At 33.3% G+C, this 23,889-nt stretch overlaps 2 protein-coding genes across 2 annotated transcripts; both read right to left on the reverse strand.

The window, feature by feature from the left end:
* Nucleotides 1-1,602: 1,602 nt before the first annotated feature.
* On the reverse strand, nt 1,603-17,962 carry LOC134243264 (uncharacterized; the record flags this gene model as incomplete). The annotated part of the gene is made up of 5 exons (XM_062725498.1): nt 17,907-17,962; nt 16,107-16,173; nt 15,478-15,658; nt 3,692-3,906; nt 1,603-1,713 (listed from the first exon to the last, which is right to left on the reverse strand). Coding segments are annotated over exons 2-5 (574 nt in total), but the record flags the coding sequence as incomplete, so codon positions are not given.
* Nucleotides 17,963-20,122: 2,160 nt separating this feature from the next.
* Nucleotides 20,123-21,334, reverse strand: LOC134243262 (uncharacterized). The gene has a single exon (XM_062725496.1). The coding sequence runs from the start codon at nt 21,332-21,334 to the stop codon at nt 20,123-20,125; it is 1,212 nt and encodes a 403-aa protein (XP_062581480.1).
* Between the last annotated feature and the right edge of the window lie 2,555 nt (nt 21,335-23,889).

The raw sequence follows: 23,889 nt of genomic DNA on the forward strand, positions 1-23,889 counted from the left end.
CAGGTAGAGTGAAGGCATTCTCTTTCTTTTGGTCAACGCTTTTGTGTACAAAACAATGTAAGGAACCCTTTTGTGTACATAACAATACCAATGCTGAAGTATGCTATATGTCATTCCTATAAACGATAACTCATAAATCCTCACTTAGTTGGTCATTTTTCACACCTGAGTTACCTGTCCTTAAAACACAACACACATTTCAATTATAAATAATAAAAAATTTCAATTGAACGTTTAACGTGTACGTCAAATTTAACGTCAAAATAAACCTATAAATCTATCAATAAAATATTTTTTACTATATATCAATCATGAAAGAAAATTGGGATTTATGTGGGCTTGGCTGTGATTGTGCTTTTAAATCTTGACGTCAATCACTTTTATATAGTATTTTTTTAATTAACCCGATTTAAATGTTAAAAAGATTTTAGACTAAAATACCATCCCTTAATGTTTATTTCAGTTTTCATTTCATATACAATTGATTGTATTTTTTATCAAAGAGCAGAATTTTCGTTTGATTCTGAAAATTTTATGGATGAATTACAGACATTCTCAGTATTTAACAATTGGCTATATAACATCTTCCTATATAATGTACCTTACATGTACATTATTTACAACTACGATATAAATACATGTATTGCCCATCCATGTAAGTAATTAAATGTAAAACATGACTAACTAAATGTTCAAACACACTTTTTAGCATGCTACTGTAAAATGATGGAATTTTGTTCTCACAAAATTACTGAAGAAAGATGTGGTGAATAACATACTCAAAGTGACAAATGGTTACAACAGAGAGAGAGTGTAAGAAGAAGCATTTTCCTCCCTTTATTCACGGTTTTGTCTGTTAATCTCCTTTACAACACAACATTACTAATGCAAATATGAAATACTGTTAAATGAAGAACACATACACAATGTAACTGTGTATAAAGTTGAAAAGAATTGTCCTCATTTGTACGGAGATTGAAATTATGACCCCCGCATTTATGAATATCCTATTGCAGCAAATACATACTTTTATTTATTGTAACAATAAAGTTGTAGATTAGATGATTATCATTCTTGCAATTCAAAACAAAAGTGTCTGTTTTAAAAAATTTTATCAATGTGCAGATTTGATATAAATTGAAATAGATGAAGAGTTTAATGTTTGATATTTTGGAGTTAATGTAAATACATGAATTTTCATTTTAGCTTTAGAAGCAACGACATTGAAAGAAATGCGTACAATATCATGATGTATGTACATCTAATGCAAATGGATGTATCCCCACGGCCACATCTGTCTCGTTTGAAAATAAATGACAAAAAGAAACTACAATTATTCCATTTATATCACAGGAGAGTTGAACAAACACCATTTTTTAATGAATTAAAATTAAAGAAATATAAATTAAAAATCATAACATATTCTTTTTTGTGTCAACAAAATTGGATTAAAATTGTGTATTCAGGTTTCATGTGGTATGGAATGCATGGCATATGTATATGGACTAAACATAAAATCTTTCAGTAATTTTTTCCTGATACATATAAAAAGAGTAGTCAATATTTATTCTGCATTCATGAATTTCAAAACTAAGGACTTACCTCCGGGATGCTTAATGGCTGTAAATACCAGTATATTTGCACTGTAAATGAGTTTCGCAAACTTGAATGGTCTGCGACGAAATTGGAAGGGGTGACGACACTGGAATCTGACTGAAATACAATGGAATCTTACTGACTTCAAAAATTGCGAAATCCAACAAAAATCTACATTTAGGTGCTTTTACATATGAGAACTTTTAAATTTTAAGAAAATATATATATTTGTTCAAGCAAAAGCAATATTCCAATTTAATTTTTTTAATGTGTATTCTGTAATTTCATATAAAAATGATGCTGTTATTGCTTATAACCTTGTTTTTGAAAATAAAATTATACGCCGGGAACGTATTTATTGAAAAGGGGGAGGGGTAATGAAAAAATGAATATTAAATGAAAAAAAAATCACTTTAAAAATTATACAAAAAATCATGAAGATTATTTTTACTACCAGCATACCTATGATATATATCATAGATTTTACCAAAATTAAACATAGGTTTTTTCACAGAAAAAAAAATTTTAATAATTATAAAATACGCAATATATATCAATGTATGTATAAAATTTCATCAAATTTATATTTTTTTCAGTGGCATTTTTAAGTCTTTAAAAATTGTTTTGATGATATGTATTCAAAAAGATGACTATGTTTTTGTGTTAAATGGTATGCAAGGAATAAGCCATATGATTTTTGACATATTAATCTAATGGTTTTTTTGAATATATCAAGGTTTAAGTAGTTCATTGATTAAAAATTTTCTCTCCTTGTAAACAAGTTAATCAGCTGGGTATAATCACATGATTTCCAAAAACCACGTCTTCAGTTTGCTTGTTTTGTCCAAAATATGCATACATGCATACATATTTTTAATGTACTAAATATACGAAAACCGAAAATGGAAAATTAAACGGCAGAATAGTGTACAGGAATTTTGTTGGGGTAAGGTGTGTTATACATCTTAAAAAACATTTTATATCGTACATTTCAATTATAAATCAAAAAAAAAAATTTGCAATGATTTAATTAAATGTATGCAAAGGATACCGCACGAGAGTGGATTCTTGATCAAAATTAATATGCTATGTTTTATAAAATGAAACCCGTGATTTTTCACATTGTTCAATTGTCAAAAAAATGTCATTACTCAAAGCAATGCTATTTCGCTGTGTACTTTCGAGATTTGCGATAAAAATTCTCCACAGGGTAAACAACAAACAAACAAACAGTGTCTTATTAACAGCGTTTTAGACCGATATGTCATAAAAGCGTGTTTAGTTTTAAAATATTCTGAAAATTATCATATTAACTACTTGTGTATATTTGTGTATATTTCTTAATATTTCTTGGTGTTTGATTGATACTTATCCTTACTGTCAAGATCTTAAATTTATCCCTGAAGAGCCATGGCCAAACATTTGAGGTTAATATTTTCTAAAATGTTTCTGCAAAGTACCATGTCTTACAAGTTTCAAGAGCACCTGTGTTTTCCGTGTGTGTACAGTGATCCGTGAACGGTAAGTAAATCGAACACACTCGATACAACGTAATCATTAAACCCCCCGCTTGAAAAATGGAAGGGTATATAGTAATCGGTATGTCCGTCCGTCTGTACGTCCGTCTGTCTGTTACGCTTTGGAGTACCCATCTCATCCGCAACTTCTCTTATACCACTGAATTAAATTAATGAAACTTTCACAGAATCTTTATTACATATTGCCATTGTGCACCTCCTATTTTTCTTTTCGATCCGACACATATTTTCTGTTTCCCGGCCACAGCAAAGCATGGACTTTGGCATTATAACCATATTGGAGGCGGGGGGTATCATTTAGCTCATTGCTCACAATACCTCTAGTTTAATATACAATAACAGAGCTAATAGATAGTTCAACGAATAAAGCATGAAACTAAAGTTATATTTTTATTTTAAAAAATTGTATTTCATTATTGAAATCTAAACAGGCATACCTATTTAATTTTTAAAGAAGAGCGAGAAATATGTAAAGTTAATAATTTAAAGTTTTTTGTACAATAAACAAAAAATTATCATTGTAAAAGCATGAAGATTGAGTCTATGATTTTTTTTACCTTTGCTTTTGTTTTCGCAAACAAAAGTCTTATTCTTGGTACAAGAATCCGGGTAAAATTTTCCATCTGTAAAGTTATAGTAGATGCACACGATTTCATCTATTGGTCTTGGATCCGTTTTTTTTACATCAAGTTTGAATGGTTTACAGTTCAGGTGCAAGCTTTCATTGCTTGATGACCGCATAATTGCTCCAATCCAAACATCAGAATAATTGCTGGAAAATACAGGTACTATTACTCTGTAGATCATTTTATTACACACTTAGTAATAAATACAGGCTTTTTGCATATGGCTGACGTCATAATAGCCGTATCAGCCCCGCAAATCCATATCAGCCCTGCAGGGCTGATACGGCTATTGTAACCTATATCAGCCCCGCAAATCCATATCAGCCCTGCAGGGCTGATACGGCTATTGTGACGTCAATATCACACCCTTAGTAAATTAAACCACAAAAACAGTTCTTGTGATCGTACACAATTTTTGGTGGGTTCATATTCTCTTAATTTTAACTTTTTGAAAATAAGGTTAAAGTTAATTTACAAATACATGTATAGGTTATTTTAAATTACGGATCGAGTGCATTGAAATAGAATTAGAAACAAACCCAAATCGTATGAGACAATAGATCATGTATATTTCTGTAAGAAGTTCATGCATGATTATTTACTTATTTTCTTCTCAACTTAACGTGTTCTGTATTTTATTACTAAGTATGTAATAAATATAATAAAACATACCCTTTTCCACATCACATCCTGTATCAGCCCTCGACCAATATCAGCCCTCGGGCCTTCGGCCCTCTGGCTGATATTGGTGTCTCGGGCTGATACAGGATGTGATATGGAAAAGGGTATGTATTATTCTCTATATATTCTCGCGACGCCTTATTAACTTAAGCTATTTGGTATTTATTAACAAGACAAAATTTTCGCGAGCTGTGGTTTCTGTTGTATATGAACATTAATAATACAAATATACGCAAGAAAATTTTCGCGAGCAGATAGACTCACGTACGTAATTACGCGAAAATAACATGATTTAGAGTATTCTATTCTATACATATATTCACAGTCCCTGTGACATAGCTTTGGTCAACGCATTTGATGTTCTAAGATCACATTTTAAAACAAAATATGACATTTTTGTAAAAATCGAATTCTCAATTCGTGTGTACGGAAAAAAATTAATGAACTGATGGTCGTTTGTGTATCTCGAGTTAAAACTCATCATTACTGATCTATTTACCTAAATTACGGGAATACTCAAATACTTATCAAATGTTTTAAATCATCATTTCGCAAGTTCAGTTGTCGATACAATGTTATTGTGAGCAAAACCAATCTATTGGTCGGTCAAATACTGACTGTCTTCCTCATAATAAATTGTATTTAACATGTATATACTCCGAAATTTCTTCGGATTTTCTCGGTTACCCGATGATGAAACTTAAGGAGCACACGGCGGTTGTGAACGGTCGACAGGGGATGCTTACTCCTCCGTGTCAATTGATCCCACCTGGATGTTTTTGGAGGTCCATCTTTGCACAGTTCCCGAGTTGTATAATGTTTAATTGGGCTTTGAGCGTAAATACATAGAGGATATTCAATGTTTTGTAGTTGAATATGGAATTTATTTTGGGACAGGATTTTTGATATTTACACGAGTGCGAAGCACGCGTGAAAATATCAAAAAATCCTGTCTCACGAGTGAAATAAATTCCATATTCAACTACAAAACATTGAATTTTCTGTTTATTACATTTTTAAAAAAAATTCTTTGATTTTTCCTTTGCCTCTGTCTTTATTAACCCTTTCGACGCCGAATAACGTTACGACTAATACGTCAAGGATGCCGTACTATGACGTCAACTGAGACGTAAAATAGTTGCGTCAGAAAAAAAGCGTCAAATTCCATTGATAATGAAAAAGCACCTGTTTAACCAAGGTAAAAGGATGTAAGGAAAATGCTTACAAAAGAATCATATTTATTCCAATGATTTTAATATCAGTACAATAAAGTAAGCAACCATTAATCCTATAGCCAGCAATTGCAAGGAAAGACTTTAGACAGTACAAAAGAGACCCCAACTCTTTTTTTAAAAAAATCTTTATACTAAATGATTATGTTATTAATTTATAAGTGCCGTATATTAGAAAACAGACCCTTATATAACCTGGTTACTTTCTTAATGCAAATATGCATAACTTAATTTATTTTTAAATATAATAATTTATATCATTTTTCCAGTATTTGATGAGCATTTTAATAATTAAGAATCTTCAAAACAAAGTTGGCGTGGCTCAATGATAATGTAATTTGTCGTTGCGGGTCTCGAACTCAGTACGTTTCTAAACAACCAACATTTTTAAGTAAATCTTTATTGTGTTGATACAATGCCTCCCCCCAAATACCATGAAAAAAGAGAGAAGTCCGAAAATTAGGGCACCGCGGGCCATCCCCTCGCAAAAAAATCGATCCCCATATAATAGAATAAATATAACTTTCATGTTAATGAGCTCATGGTGTATAAAATTGGTTTTTCAGGGTTAAATCATAAATAATAAAATCTTTTCTACTACCACGCGGAGAAACATAAACACCAGGCTCATTTACATAATGAAGTTTTGTTTTGAGACAGTTTATTCCATATTTAAAAATTAAATATCATTAATTAAACATGTATTTATATTTATTGGAGTTTTTTCTCAAGTAAATCAGACTGTATCAAAAGCAGTAATGATAGTAATGCTGCTGAACTGAGGAATAATAGATCGACATTTATGTCATTTTTTTTTGGGGGGGGGGGGTTAACACTTGGACACAACAATCGAACATCATCTCAAAAACGTTATAGAAATTGGTTTCTGTAATATATTAATAGATTCCAAATGTCGGAATGACTTGGCCATTCGCGATCATATTCCCAAATACAAATTCTCACCTGCTTGACAGAAAAATACGTCATGCTTTAGCATATGAGCTCGACTTCTAATTGTAAATTAATTGAAAAATTAAATTGTATCATTACGCATGGTTTGAAATAATGAACTTTCTAAATTCCCGAAATTTATCATAACGCGTCAGATTAATCAATAATATTTCTATTTAACGATTGTCTGGATTCCAACTCAGATTTATGAAAAGTTCTAAAATGAAAAAAAATGTATAGTTTGATCAATGATAGGTGTATTGCAGTCATTTGACGAAATCTACATGTAGTGTACAGTGTAGTGTATAGTGTATTTGATTAAGGAAACACTGTCTAGTTAGTATAATATGCCAGGGCATCAACGATAATTGATGCCCCTGGCGTACTATACTAACTAGACAGTGATTCCTTATATTACCATTTCATTGTGAAATAAAATTGTAGATTTAGATTTTTAAAATGTAGACATGGATTAAAATTACAAGAGGACTCCCATACCAATTTCAAAAGTCCTCGCCTACTGATGTCAAATACAAGGACAGCCGCCCGAGATTTCCATGCATATTTGGCCAACTTAGCTATTGACATGCCTAATTACCATTCCGGTAGAATTATAAAGGAATCAACACCACTAACTTTCAAACAGTTATCACAGAGAAAAAAATAAAAATGGAAATGTAATGGCGTGAGCTTACCTGCATGCAATCGTGGCTTTTCATATTTAGGTAAATTGTGTTGGAATGTACGTATTTATTTACGTCTAAAGCAATAATTAAATAATTCGTATAGCACTAGTGTTAATAATTTTTTTTGTATGAGGCCATGCAGATAGGTATATCGTTTAATACTACGGCTCTAAATGGACTCTCTTCAAAGGCATCTTAACCATTTTGTTAATGCAATGTTACACTATCTCGGAATCTCGAAGCTTTTTATCTTTTGTTTGTTTAGCGTCCACACTAAAGTTAAAAAAAATTTCTATCTGAATAAAAAACACACAAGAAAACATTGATGTAACCATCAATTGTCGCCCGGGAAATAAATAAAGTAAACAATGGAAATGAGTTTTGATCATCAAACTGCTTCGAAAAGTGTGAAAAAGGTAAATGGAGATGATAATCGAGAATATTTTGAAAACTTATAATCGGATGAAAATCGAAAAAAAAAAAAACGATACCCTTTAAGTTTTAAAATTCATCAATTCCTCAAATAAATGTTGGCTGCATAAAATATATATTGAAACCATGCAGGCACATACATCGCCTATATTCAAAATATGTATTTCACTTTAAGAATATAAAACAAACGTACTGTGTAGAGTTCGTTTTTATGCGGCAAGTAAAATTCGGAGTTCTAAAAAAAGGGACCTGTCGTTTTTTGGTCTGTGAATAATAAGCAACTTTATATATTAAACATGAAAAACATATATAACTTTACAGATTCACCTCATGGAAGTAAATATATTATGTTTCTCGTAATTTATAAAGGGGAAGAACATTCTGATTAACAATCTTTTTAACATTTAGAAAATCTTTGTTTCAGAATAACTTCTCCCACCTCAATCCCCATACACCAAGGCTTAAACTTATATGTATAGAGCAGCCCGGTCCTCCGGGCTGCAATAATGAAATGGAAAAGCACAACATGGGGAATTTCTCATCATCGTCTGGGAATATACTTTGTATCAAATATAAACTACTAGTGTAGCGATCTCAAAGTGTAATCTCTATGGCAAAAATTTGTATTTATACATTTTCATAGTGTGTTTGTTTTCAAATATACCTAAAAACTAATTCCGAGTGTGTCCGCTAACGCTAAACATTTTTTTTTTTTTTTTTTTTGCAACGAAATAGAACTTGCAGAAAAGCTTAAGGCTCATAAACCCTCTGCTCACTTATATAAAATGTTGCTTTAATTATAACCTTAATGATTTTCCAAAAAAGTTCATAAAGGAATACATGTGTATGTAATAATAGACATCTATGTCATTAGAGTTATCTCTCTTATCAGAGTATCGATGTACCTTAAAGCTGACATGAACTCTTAAAAAGGCATCAGTTTTCATCTTTGTACGACTTACTACATTCCTGTACGCCCTTGTCCGACATATTTGTTCGATTCCGCCATATTTAATCGAAGATTTTTGGCCACCTGTACCTGCTATATATAGCCTTGACGAATTGTTTCACTTGAGTGATTCTCTAGTCTGGCTGTCGACATGTACACATCTCCGATAGCATAGTTTTTAAAAGTCCATAAACGACCAATACATGTTTGAAAAGTAAAAAATCAACAAAAAATAGAACTATAAAGAATTAAATTATTTTTGAATGCATTTGCTGCAATATAAAAAGTACACTAACACGGAATACATTTATGTACAGCAAAAATCCATGCAGGTCGAGAAAACGTGTCAAACGCAGTGATAAAACATTTACCTGAATACTGCTATCGTTACAGGGATGTGCACATGTCGAAAGAAATATCCTATTTGACTTTTATTGAAAAATGCATCTCAGAAGTCATGTAATCCATTGCTAACTCAAAAGTAAAAGATGCTTGGACACACGTGGCCCATGCCGATCATTTTATTTGCTCAGGGAAAATATCAAAGGTTGAAAGCTCATTTGGGTTGATTGATTTTTTTTTCAAAAATAAACATTGCTCTTGTTTGTAAATGTAGTAAATAAAAATTATGATTATACATGGTTTAACATCATTAAATTTATAATAGAGCATGCATGATTACGAATCAATCGCACCTTTTGAAGATATTTTCCTGTGATAGGAGGGGGAGTGTGGGGGGGGGGGAGTAATAAAACATTCATATTAACACTCTCATAAAAATAATTTATGAAAAACGTCTGAAACAAATTAATCATTATCGAATAAATAATGTGTATATATAGGCTTTATTAGACCTAATATAATTTGATTTAAAGTTATTTATAATTTTATGCACAATGAAAGAAAAAAAGTGAGCAAGTTCACATACCCCACGCTCCCCCAAAAGTCGAAGTGCTGAAATTCCCAGAAAAGAATAAAGGAATCGTAATTTCCATTACATGTAATATGCTCATCTATACACATCTGCAAAGTTTGACGAAATTGTGTGCAGCGGTTTATGAGGAATTGCGCTGATAAATTGCTCATCTCTATATTCAAGATATGGCCAAAATCTATATGTAAAAGTGCGGAAATTCCCTAAAAAAAAAATTCGGAATTTTCTGTTGATGTGCAAATCTACACACACATTGTCTCCTGTAAATATCTGCAAAGTTCGACAAAACTCTGTGCAGTGGTTTATGAGAAGTTGCGCTAACCAAAAAAGAAAATAAAGACTGACTGACGGGTCAAAAACATTATACCTCACGCAACTTATTGCGGGGGGTATAATAAATGAGTTTGATTCTGTGGTGCAATGATAATGAAAATAAAATTTAATGTGAATTAAATTTCTAGACATAAATAATTAATGATTATTAGAAAAATCATAGGAAGAGAGAGCAAACTTCCCTTGAGAATTCCACATTCTACCTACAATTAGCTTTTTACAAATTTTCTTTTTTTGTCTGTTGTCCAGGTTCGACACGTACGTTTAAGAAGGTATTTGAGAAAGTTCCCAATCCTGTGATGTATATTTCACGTGTATTATATCCCCCGCTTGAAAAGTGGGAGGGTATATAGTAACCGTTATGCCCGTCCGTCTGTCCGTGCGTTTGTATCATACGCGTTGGGGTACCAATCTCTTATCCGCAAATCATCTTGTACCACTTGGTGAATTTTAATGAAACTTTCACAGAATCTTAGGTTTATTACATATATATTACATGTACCATTGTGCAAATCTTATTTTACTTTTCAGGGGTGTAGCAACGGGGGAGGGGGAGACCCCCCCCTTACTTTTTCCGCGACCTAACTCACACTATAGGAAATGTTGATTGAAGGTGTGGTTTTGTTTTGTTTTGTTTTTGCTTGTCAACTTTTTCAGGTAATGAAAAAAAAATCTCTGCCTGGCCAACACTTTAAATTACGGTGCTACGTGCCTGCTCTTTGATTCGACACATATTTTGGGTTTAGCGACAACAGCAAAATATGGACTTTGTCATTATAATCATATGTGAGGCGGGGTATTATTTAGTGAGCTCATTGCTCACAATACCTCTAGTTTCTATTTCAATTTGGGCGTGTGGGTTAATTTCTTGTCCAAATTAAAATTATTATTCAATTTATGAAGTTTCGACATCCCGCCTGAGAAAAATTCTCGATCAGTTCTAAGGCTTAATAAATCGTACGGCACAAAGTGCGTAGGATCTTAAACCTATTATTGCCCTAACGGATAGGAGAGGGAGAGAGAGAGAGAGAGAGTTCAATATACAAAAGAGGTACTAAAAATTATCCGTATTCAACCAGTGTCAAGTATCCCTACCCTAACTCTTAAAATTATCTCTCAAATACTTTTAAAGAAATTATGTTTATATAAAAAATGGCTAGACTATCAAGCAGGAATACTGAAATCTCGAAAGACTCTCTGTAACAACATAATACAGTTACATTCCTCAAAATGCACATACTTTGTGGTCGGAGTGACCCATTTAAAAAAATCTCAAAATTGAATTCGGCAGAAATGTCTGTCTTCCAAGAATATTTTAGTCTAATAACGGTCATGTCAACTATTTTTGCATCCCCCCCCCCCCCGCGCCTAAAAAAAAATCAAATATGCCTACACATGTAAATGTGAATCTGAACAGGGGATGGCCTTTCTCCGTGTGTGTGTGTATGTGTGTGTGTGTTAAAGAACGTATAGATGTACACATAAAAAAATACTTGGTTTAGATTGGAGATTAGTACTAAAACAATCAGTTATAATTGACAAATGAATTTTGCGATGCAAACCAACTGCAGACTATATACATGACTTTGTATAGAATGTATATTAGAACTACATGTAGATAGCTAGACAATTCACAATTATAGCTTACGAACAGCAGTTATAATACTTTAACCCCCCCCCCCCCCCTTTTCAGCCGCGCAAATACCAAATAACTTCTCTTTCCACTTGTGATATTTTCCCTGACGAAAATGTGATCAGCACGGACTAAGTGTATCGACTGTGTGTTTACTATTGAGCTTTATGGAGTTTATTTCTTTTTTGTGATGCATATTTCAATAAATGGGATTCAGGGTGTATATCACTTGACTTGTGCACATCTTCGAACCGATGCAGTAACCTTATTACCAGGTATGGGTACGTTTACAGCGTTCGAGGCGTTTTCTCGATATGCATCAATTGCATCTTTAGGACCTGCAAATCAAAGACGTAGGTTGTTTTGTTCCATTCAAATGATATAATTTCAAAATATGTTTGCAGATTTTACTGCTTTTTATTTCAAGTTTATTCTGCATAAATTTGCGCACTGTAAAATAGGTACTCATGTATCTAAATTTCTCTTCCAAACTTGCATTTTTTTTCCTTTTGATTCAAATCAATAATTATTCAGAAATATGATTATTGTGTTGTTTGTTGTGGTTTTGAAATGTCTTGATCACCTAAAGTGTTCTCATGTTCCTACCATCGGAGATGTGCACAAGTCGATACCCAAGCCAAAAAATCATTCAAGTGTAACGACCGCATTGGGGTATATATCGTTACAATGAGACAATGTATCTGAAAGAAATATGGCGGAATACGGCTATAGTTGGTATGAAACAAGTCGTACATAGATGAAAATGTTGCGTTTTTAAGAATTCATGTCAGCTTTAAGACATAGCCGGGGTGTTGAGTGAACAGAGTTAAAACACGTCATCCATGATTTCAATGTTAAAGACTAAAAGGCAATTTATTATTATTACATGCTGATTTAACATGAATTAAATAGAAAGACCATCTTTCAACTAATGTTTGATAGTCCTCTCCCGACTCTGGGTAAAATAAATGGATCGCTAGGTAGTTGGGATTTTTTTTCTTTTAAGGACCCTCTCTACACCAGTGCAAAATATTTTTTGGACATTAAGAAAAATTTATTGCATAAAGGAGTTAATATTGTGCGTATCTATCGAATTTTCAATGTATGGTACGTGGCATTTACCCCCGGGAAAAATGTTCAAAGACAACACAGTATCAGTGAATAGATATTGCTGTTAATTACTTCAGTAGAGAAAATACATGTAAATAACACGTTCAGTTAATTTATATTGGCCTTTAAAAATGTTGAGAATACTTGAATTGATTGCAAATTCAGTAATATTGTGTAAATTTCTGTTTTTTAGAATTTAGTTCTAAGGGCAGATCACTCTAACTGCAGAAAAATACCTTGGAATCAGAACTCTTTAGTGTGCAGTGTAGAGAGGTTTCTTAAAAAAACTTTAACATATGTGTTATCGGGATAAGACCCAACAAAGCATGTCCTGGAATATTGAAACAAAGTTTTGAGTCGGGACATTTTTAGTTCATCGGTCCGGAGAGTGCAACTTTTTTTTGGAGATGGCCTCTGGTTGCTTTTATTTTTCATTTTTCGAATAATGTATAGGGCCTAGCTTATTTTTTTTTTAAAGACGCCCAAAAATCTTTATAGTGGATAGCTCGACATGTTTGTTAAATAAAAAGATTACTTTTCAGAATTTTATTACATATCAAAACTAAGCTTATTGAACATAATTAATAGCTCCACCTGATTGATAATAACGAAAATTAAAAATAGAACATGAAATAGTTTCAATATCCCAGGCCTCAAAGCTTGAAACTTAAAAAAGAAAATATTATAGTGATTTTTTTTTGGAGGGGGGGGGGAGGAGGGTGGCAGGTTCATTTTTAGTTGATCGGTAGGTAGCTGGAAGCTGAAAACAAATCAATTTTTAATTTAGGCTCAGATTTCTTGAATGGCATTATTAACGCTTACGATTACAGGTGATAGTACTATTTTCAGCTATCATTAATTCATTCTCAAAAGATGTCGCCATATCAATATTAATTTATCCTCTATAAGAACATCGCGGGCGCCTGTGGAATATCAGTAGATCATATTGTCTTTTCAGCCTAGTCTATTGTTGTTTCTTTTGTTTACATATTCTAAGCATAAAACCATTGTCGGTAATATGCTCAAAAATAAATAAATAAATACTGCGTGTATCTAGCTGTATTTTATTTCTAAAAATTGTTGCAAGCTCAATACAATTTCAAAGTGACTTTTTATCGGAAGATTTCAACATTAATATCAGTGACTGCTGTTTTTAAATGTATTTAACCTATTATTTCAATTTATTTTTAAAAATCTTATATTTTGAATGATAAATACATTTTATAAAGACTAGATGTATATTCACAGATCTCTTGCTCTCTCTCTCTCTCTCTCTCTCTCAATCGATCGATCGATAAGATATTTATATGCATGTAAGTATCGCCAGGGGAAATAAGTGTAAACTGTCCGAGGACTATGGATCATTAAAAAAAACTTATGCTATGGCGCGCCAAATGTACTCCTAAACCTACGTCATAATTTAACGTCAATGTAAAGAAATATGACGTCATATTTAGACCAGTACCAATTTAAAAATAAAGGCCCATACTTGTGTCAAAATTTAGATATTACTGTATTTAATTTAAACTGAGATAAATGATAAATAAACGAAAAAGTTAAACATGTATTACAAAGCGACATTTTTGTCGGTTTGGCGTTGACACAGTAAACGACATTTTTGTCGCTTTGGCGTCGAAAGGGTTAATACAGTCATAGGCTCGTGACGTCATACCTGAGCGGTTGAGACGTCATAGTTATGTGAAGTGAAAACACTGTGAACATGGATTTAGCTACATATTTTTGGTAATTTTGACAGTTTTATTCGCTGTCAGAATGGCTTATTTATTTCCATCTATCGTATGTTAGGTCAAGGAAGATTTTTTTACAGAAATCTTCGTTATGGGAAGGGAAATCGAGAGTTTTCCCGCACTTCTGATATTCGTCACACTGTGACAGGATATCATTTTGATATCCTTTCACACGGTGACAGGATATCATTTTTATTCAATGAATAAATTACAGTATTTCACGGGTAAAAATGTAATAATGTTATCTTCATTTATTATTTGATTCTTCTTATATATAATTTGTGCATCTCCAATGGTGTCTCCAAAATGGAAATACATGTAAAATGTATAAGCAATTCGTTGAAACACTGATTTTTGGGCGATTTTGGCACTGCTTTATAATTGCGCAAATCGTCGTCCGCGTGGCGCAGTGGTTAGAGCGCCTGCTCTAGTGTCGCCAAGTAAGGCGTTGAGCCATACGTCGCGGATTCTAATCTCACTGTGGGACGTGGAGACCGGTCCTTTGATGAGACCGTATAAACCGAGGTCCCGTGCCGCTGTAGGTGCTGGCACGCAAGAGATCCCTCACTGCTCAATGGCCGTAAGTGCCGAGCACAGGACAAAATTTGTGGTGGAGTCTCCATATAAGTGAAAAATTTTCCAGAGGGACTTTGAACAACATACAAACAAACAAACAAACAATAGCGCAAATCAGTCAGAATCTTGTAAAACTCGTATTTGCAGACCCGCCATTATCGCTGTAGCAAAGTAATATAGACTGACCCTGGCTTACCGGTAAGCTTCTTCAATTGATACATGTAGTTACTGTCATAGTTTTGGGGCTTTTGGGAGAATTTCTTATATCGGTTTTAGCTTAAATTTCGGTCTGCATGACAACTGGTCGCAAGAAAGAAAGTTCTTAAGAAAATTAATTTTTCCCAGGAAAAAAATAAATGTGTCGAAAAACCTTCAAAAATGTGTTTTGAACTAATCTCCTTACATTCTTAAGAAATGTACAATAGTCATGTATTGTAATGATTTTGTGTTACTTTTTTATCGGTCCTGCTGCCATCATCTGATCTGCGGCACCTAAAACGTCATGAATGAAGTCCCGATCAGCTATTGAACCAATTCTTACTAATTCCTGGGCGCTGTTCCTACACACGGCATGAGCTGTGTGCCAAGACGCTGTTGGTAGATGAACTCGGTATCGGCATTTTAGGTCTTCATCTGCAGACAGTCAAAATTACTTACTATAGATAGTAAACATATATTATACGCACAGTTAGAAAGATACATGTACCAATTCAAGCTTTTTAAAACAGGGGGAAATATCTCGTACAATTTCAATAAAGAGTTAACATAACATCAAATAAAAGGAGAGATACATGTACAAACCCGATGTATTCAACGGAAAATGAAATTGGTGATTCTAATGAAGACAAAATTCTATGGAATTCTAATATTAATCATTAGCTTACTTGCAGAAAACATTTTTTTAAGAAATTGACTAAATAGAAAGGAATGTAATAAGTTGTGAATACAATGTTTGCAATTGGTAACATTCTGTACATCTATTTATTCAGAAAAAAATCATTGTGGATTTAATAATACCTACTGAAATACAGCTGACTTTTACTATAGATTTAATAATGATATCCACTGAAACTCGGCTTACCTTTGAGCTGATACCCCTTAAGGGATACAGTTGTGAAAACGAAGAAAAAACAAGTGATATACTTCATCTGAAAATAATTAAAACATGACCATGTCCATAAGTCATGTAGAAATTTAACATTAAAATTGACTGCATTTTTAAGTGAAGTATCTCTGTAAACGTGGGGACATTTAAAAAAAGAAGGAGGGTTATCTTTTCAAGGAGATGCAAAAATTAATCCTGGGCATAAAGATGTACATTCTGGGATGAAGGACTGCATGACTGTACTTCGTAAGCTCAGAGACGAAAAATTATCATTTCAGACAGTCAGTTTTATTATTTGCTATTAATAAGATACAGGTGAAAGACAAACAAGAGGCCCATGGGCGACAACGCTCATCTGAGTAACTTTGGCCCTAATGTTCTTCGCCAGTTTTTTTCTTTGTAATACTCATTGTGGAAAGGTCTAGGGGCATGATCTGAATACATGTACTTTTGAATTTAAACTACACCAGAATCACAGAGGCCATGATTTGAACAATTTCAAATCTACACTTCCCTGGAATGTATCCATTTTCAGCTTTTCGGGTCCATTGCTTCTTCTTAAAAAGATTTTTAAAAGATTTTATATGCCTATAACTTTTCATTGCTTAGAGCTATGGCTCTCATATTTCATGTGTATATTACTTTGTACAAGGCCTTTCATTGGATATCTCTTGACTCTGGAATTTGACAAAATTCTGCAAGAATTTATCCACTTTTAACTCTAAACATGACCTTTGAACAGTTTTTGCTAGAGTTCTCATGTTTCATATGTGTATTCAATGTGATATTAAATACTTCTCCATGGATATAAATTTTTTTTTTTAACTTTTGACTTTGGCCTTTGAGTTGGACCCAATTAAAAAAAACCTTCATCATTGGATATAATATTTTGGAAATTTGTTACCAGGTCCTTCATATTTCAAAGGTATATTCACTGTTAGAAGGTCTTCATTTCAATACTAACAATTTTGACGTTTTGGCCATGACCTCGGATTTGATGTTGATTTTGGAATAAATTTTAAACAGTTGGTGCTAGAGCTTCAATACAATTCCTATGACAAGGTCTTCTCTTTGATGCCAGCTTTGATTTGTTCCTTTGAACTTGGCCTTAAGTTAAACCCATATTTTAACACAAAAAACACATCGTGTTCTTTATAGATATTCTTGTAAAACTTCCTTATTGCGGTCCCACCCAATTCCTGGGAACGATGGATTTTCAAATAAAGAATTTACACTTTCCCATGATGCTTCCACCTATGCCTCAGCTTTGCTGACCCCGTGGTTCTTGATAAGATTTTTTTTATCTCCCCTTGGGAGGGGATTGTCCCTTCATTTCAAAAATTCAAATTAAACTTTATCCAGTGGTAAGTTCATTATAAGTATTCTAAAGCATTCATGAGATTAGTTTGTTTTTTTTTCTTTTTTTGTTTTTGTTAGAGAGTAAGTACGAAAAATTTTCACAGACTACATGCAAAATAACTCCAAAATATATTTTTTTAAATGTTTTAACCTTTCCTTCTTTATATCATGAAAAGATGAAATGATAAAAAGAGATAAGGAACAGTATCCATTATCCATTTGATCCTTTAAATTCATTCTTTTTTTTAAATAAATTATCTGATACATATTTATAAGTTTTATATCAGTTTATTCTTAATTTTTTCAAAATAAATTTTCTGATACGTGTTTATAAGTTTTATATCATTTCATTCTTAATTTTTAAAAAATAAATTATCTGATATAAATCTTAGTATCACTGTAGTCACAGTAACTTACCTTACATAAACTTCGAATTTATAGCTGCGCATTATTTTATTCTGATCAGCACAAAATTTACTAGGTCTGAAAGTAGTGCTGTAGATATACATGTACAGCATAGCTCTACTGACTACGAGTTTATGAGTTTTATCTGCATTTTAATATCAATAATTTTATCAAAGATTTCGCTGAACCAAAATTATTGAATCGACTCAGCTTAAATTTTGAATTATTTAAAGAAATTGAATTTTTTAATCCCCCCTTTGTTTTTAGAGGCTCATATATTTTAACTCTGCTCATAATTTAGGAATGATAACTTTTTTATCATCATGTTCCTTGCATTTAATATACTGTATATTTACAGAGGTTTTCGTGACAAAGAGTACCAGTACTTTAAATGTCTACAATTTTTATGTTACAACAATTAAAGAATATTGAAATTTACGCATTTTAAATACATTTGTAAATTATAAAATCTTCATACAAAATCTTTTATAATTTTTGGGGCTTTTTTGGCTTTGTTTCACTTTTCTGTATTATTTTCGGTCCGTATAATTGAATGAAAGTGTTTAAAATATTGCAGTATTTTCTCATGCAATGCATTAATGATTGAGCTTTTTTCCTAGGAAATTTTTCAAACAGATGGTATATTAAAAGCAATTCTAACAAGTTAAATATTAATTGATGGATAACGGCATACTGATAATTACAGGAGAAGATAATCAGTGGTTGTCAATATTCTCCTAATTCTCCCTACAATGTAAATAAAGCTAGATAACCACGGGTATTCGATAACCTACATAGTTAAGTTAACATCATTATACCGGTATGTATGAAGAATTATTCATTTTCAATTTTTTTTTAGTCATTGCTGTTAAATAAGAATACGCCTCATTCTGAACCCTGCTTTTAGAATGAAATAAATCATAAAAATTCATTCTTAGACTTTTCCGTTAATTACTATTGTGTTACCTTTTATTCGTGAACGTTATCGGAAACAGACTAGCACGTGGAGGCATGGTAAACAGAAAAGTTATGTGTGTTTCAGTTTTCACCAACCCGTTATCAGCGTCACGTCAAACCTATAACGTTCAACTTGGTGGTTATTGTTTCTTTGCCGAGTGTTTGGCGTGAAAAGTGAAAGTTACAGGTATTTTATTATTACCCCTGTGTCACAGTAGGGGTTTGCACGATAAAGATTCTCAATTAGTCAATATACCTGAGCATCGCGCAATGGTCTAATTTTTAAAAGTATATGGTAACGCCTGTTGAAAATCATGATTCAAAAAGTCTTGCATGTTTTGCTATAGAGAATAAATTTATAAAACCGGTTCTACCCTATCTATGAATAACAAATTTTGTTTCTTCACAACGATTAGAGAAATTAATAATGGTGATCTTGTTTACAGCGTAAATAGCCTAATGTAATGCAACTTTTTTTTAAATTAAATTATTAAGGGAGTTGCTTTTACTATTTGTTGATATATATAAAATGTTATAAAAAAAAATACTGATTGATTGTATGTTGTGTAACTTCCCTCTAGAGAATTTTTCGTTCAAATGGAGACGTCACCACTTGCCGGTGGAGAGCTACAAAGTCCCAAATTCGGCATTCTGGGCCATTGAGCAGTGAGGTATCTTTTTTCATCCAAGCACTTACTGCAACATGGGACCTATACGGTCTCTTTCAAAAGACCGGTCTCTATTTTCAGTCTGAGAATCGACTCCTTACTTCGAGACTCTAAAGCAGAAGCTCTAACCAAGAGCCACGCGGGCGACTGTAATGAAAAGAGACATTTCAAATAAAACTTTCTAAAACTTTCACCTAATGTGCTTAATAAATGAGTAATGTGGCCCACGGGTCTCTTGTTTTATTTCCATGAACTTTATTATCATCCGCTTTCGCGAAAGCGAGGAGACATTATATCTCATTCCTCTGTCTATTTTTTCACAAAAACTTTATCCTTGTTTTGACCAATTTAAAGTAATGTTTAAATTTTTGAAAAGTCAAGGCTACTGGGTCAAAATAAGGGGTGAGGTAATACACATGTGTGAAAAAGGCGTCGGAAACGGGGAGGAGGACTCTAGGGAAGGTTAGCCTCCCACCCCCCACCACTCCTCCAAGGCTGCCTCTAATGAAATACTGATCGATAGCTTCTTGCATAAACCATGAATATGATGATTATGCAAGAAATTTACGCGAGATACCTCTTTTAATTTCATGGGGTATGTTCTTATTCCAATAAAACAAATAAATTGTAAACAGAGCAATCACAGACGTCTGAAAACGTCAGAGGTGGGATCTGGTGCCACGGATCAATAGGCATATCCGTAACAGGTGGGATCAGGTGCCACGGATCAATAGGCATATCCGTCAGAGGTGGGATCAGGTGCCATGGATCAATAGGCATATCCGTCAGAGGTGGGATCTGGTGCCTATATAAGAATGGGATCAGGTGCCATGGATCAATACGCATATCCGTCAGAGGTGGGATCAGGTGCCATGGATCAATAGGCATATCCGTCAGAGGTGGGATCAGGTGCCATGGATCAATAGGTATATCCGTTAGAGGTGGGATCAGGCGCCATGGATCAATACTTATATCAGATGGGATCAGGTGCCATGGATCAATAGGTATATCCGTCAGAGGTGGGATCAGGTGCCATGGATCAATAGGTATATCCGTCAGAGGTGGGATCAGGTGCCATGGATCAATAGGTATATCCGTCAGAGGTGGGATCAGGCGCCATGGATCAATACGCATACCCGTCAGAGGTGGGCTCAGGTGCCATGGATCAATAGGTATATCCGTCAGAGGTGGGATCAAGTGCCATGGATCAATAGGTATATCCGTCAGAGGTGGGATCAGGTGCCATGGATCAATAGGTATATCCGTCAGAGGTGGGATCAGGTGCCATGGATCAATAGGTATATCCGTCAGAGGTGGGATCAGGCGCCATGGATCAATACGCATACCCGTCAGAGGTGGGATCAGGTGCCATGGATCAATAGGTATATCCGTCAGAGGTGGGATCAGGTGCCATGGATCAATAGGTATATCCGTCAGAGGTGGGATCAGGTGCCATGGATCAATAGGTATATCCGTCAGAGGTGGGATCAGGTGCCATGGATCAATAGACATATCCGTCAGAGGTGGGATCAGGTGCCATGAATCAATAGGCATATCCGTCAGAGGTGGGATCAGGTGCCATGGATCAATAGGTATATCCGTCAGAGGTGGGATCAGGTGCCATGGATCAATAGGTATATCCGTCAGAGGTGGGATCAGGCGCCATGGATCAATAGGTATATCCGTCAGAGGTAGGATCAGGTGCCATGGATCAATAGACATATCTGTAAGAGGTGGGATCAGGTGCCATGGATCAATAGACATATCCGTCAGAGGTGGGATCAGGTGCCATGGATCAATAGGCATATCCGTCATTATCATATCATGTTCAAACAGAGAAATCCGTAGAAAATTCAGTAGCTAATAACAGCATCGTCATTACTATTAAAGATATCGGTTAAAAAAGCATTTAACCTGAATTTTTGCAATCATTGTCATTCTATTAACATATACCAGGGGTATTTTTTTTATAGAATTTAATATACACTTAATTGTCGATACCTTTCTATCATCACCTTGATTGTAAGTAGCCTGTCTTTATTTGGCAATTACTCATATATAAAAAGATCGGTAACCATGAAAAATGCATCGTGTTGGTGAAAAATCTTGTTTTCAGAGACAATCATTAAATTATAACAACGATTCAGTTTTCGGTATTTTCACTTCCGCATTTTACATTTAACAACTTTTTCCTGTCGTGGCTTTTATACAACGTAAACGTCAACAATAATTGACTAAATCAGTGCTTACATTATGACGTAATAGTAGGCAAAATGACGTCAATTTTAGAACACAAGTTTTCGTAATATTGGTATTGAGAGATGTAATTTAACTCTAGAAAATGAATACAAAGGTGTAAGAATTAACAAAAACAAAATGTTCTTATTCTGTTATGCTGTATCTGTCATTTTGATTAAAATCTACCACCGATGACGTCATATGTGTACATTAAGTAACTTGGTCATGTCGTGTAAAGAGAATTTGGCTAAGACGGCATGTACAAAGATACGTACAAGGGAGTTTAAGGGGGCCGACTATAGTTTTATTGTGTGAAAAATACAATAGCGAAACTCTTCATTCATTTTTATACCATATATAACTTACATTAACTTCAGTGTACATGCAAAGGTTGGGGGAAATCTACCGTCCAGGTATTTTTAAGGGACCGTCTCAAAATACAGGTACATTTACTATAGGATTATATAGGAAAATGCCAATTTTTAGCACTTTAAAGCAAATTATACAAATACTACAATAGACATTTTGTTCAAACTATAATATTTGATGTATAATACTACATTATACAATATATGTAAGAAACACAAAATTCTACCGTCTTTTTACCAGAGGGGACATCTCAAAATGCAAAAAATTAGCAAACCTTACTTCTTTTATAGAGTATTACAAAATATGACGTACACAATGTGTACAATGATTCACATGAAAATATCATAAAAATATTAGAGATATTCTAAAATTTCTATGTTTTAAATTTCAAGCGCGTGTGTTTATTACTTTTTCTTTATAATATTTTTATTACCCCTTTCTTTAAGAGCTACAGATTATCATAACGTCAAAAACACTATGCAACGACGTCAACCTACCTATCTATTGCGAAATCGGTTAAAAAATTAGTTATATCAAATTGTAATTACATTTTTATAACTATAATTTCTTAATTTTGTTTAATTTCAATAATTAAGCGAAAAAAGTTGCATTAAAACAGTAAATACGCTTCATTTTACTATGATGCGCGAAATATTGCGCAATGGAAACTATAGTCGGCCCCCTTAAAAGCAAGATTTGTACAGATGGAAAGTTTGTCTCCTAAAATACTTGGAAAGTGCTGCTGGAATCCCGATTTAAGCATGGTTTAACGAAAAATATCGGTTCAAATGTATAAAATTCAAAACATCGGATAAGTTGTTATTATAGTTATACGGTTTCGTACGTATACAGTGTGGAATAATTATTTTACTGACGGGACAGTGGGATTCTAGCAGCACTTTTTAGGCAAAGTAAATGTTTTTCAACTTTATTATTTACTCAAGGAATTTATTTAACTCCGGGGTATTGTTGTTCTGTTAGCTTTTTTATTAATGACAATTTCGCTATTAATAGAAGTCACGTGATGCCGTGGTGCTGGTGCACATCTTTGCTCTAGACACTTTTTATCTTTATGCAATAGAGAATAATAGTTTACATTTATAAGCGGTTTTTGTAAATTATTAAACTTAACCTCCTTAAAAAGTCTAAATTTCCCGAGAAATGACTTATATCCTTCCTTAACATACCCGCGAAGTCCAAAATTCGGTGACCAGGGTATTTTTCTTGTGCCTGACAATGCAGCTGCAAATACGCTTAGAGAAATAAATAAGATTTTGAAGAAAAAAAGTACTAGTATACATGACTTTTCAATCATCCATATTAGATCTTGATCGAAGCCATTGTGAGATCTTTTCACTCCCAAAACACATTAAAACAATCAAAAAAAAATTGTACAACGTCAGATAGGTCATGAGAAATGATATTCATCAGTGTCTTTGGGGCGTAAAGTGTAACAGGAAATACCTTGAGGGATTGAAACTATTAATATAAGAATATGTATTACGTACTTTTCTTACTTTTAGATGATATGTTGCATAATTTATTGAAAGACCCTCGTATTTCATGAAAAGATGCGAATGTTATGTCATTAAAGTACATTTTTAAGGTATAATAAAAAATGTTTATTTTTATGCAAACTTTGAAGATTAACTTTCAAAAAAATGGAGCAAAGACCCATTCATATCGAAAAATAGTTTTATTATGTGATACTCTTCTTGCCCTCTTTTGTGTGTGTATAATATTTCATAGGCCTTTTTTTTTTT

This window comes from Saccostrea cucullata, unplaced genomic scaffold (assembly GCF_032062105.1).
Source record: "Saccostrea cucullata isolate Sc308-1 unplaced genomic scaffold, CSIRO_AGI_Scuc_v1 ctg4954, whole genome shotgun sequence".
Lineage (NCBI taxonomy): Eukaryota > Metazoa > Mollusca > Bivalvia > Ostreida > Ostreidae > Saccostrea > Saccostrea cuccullata.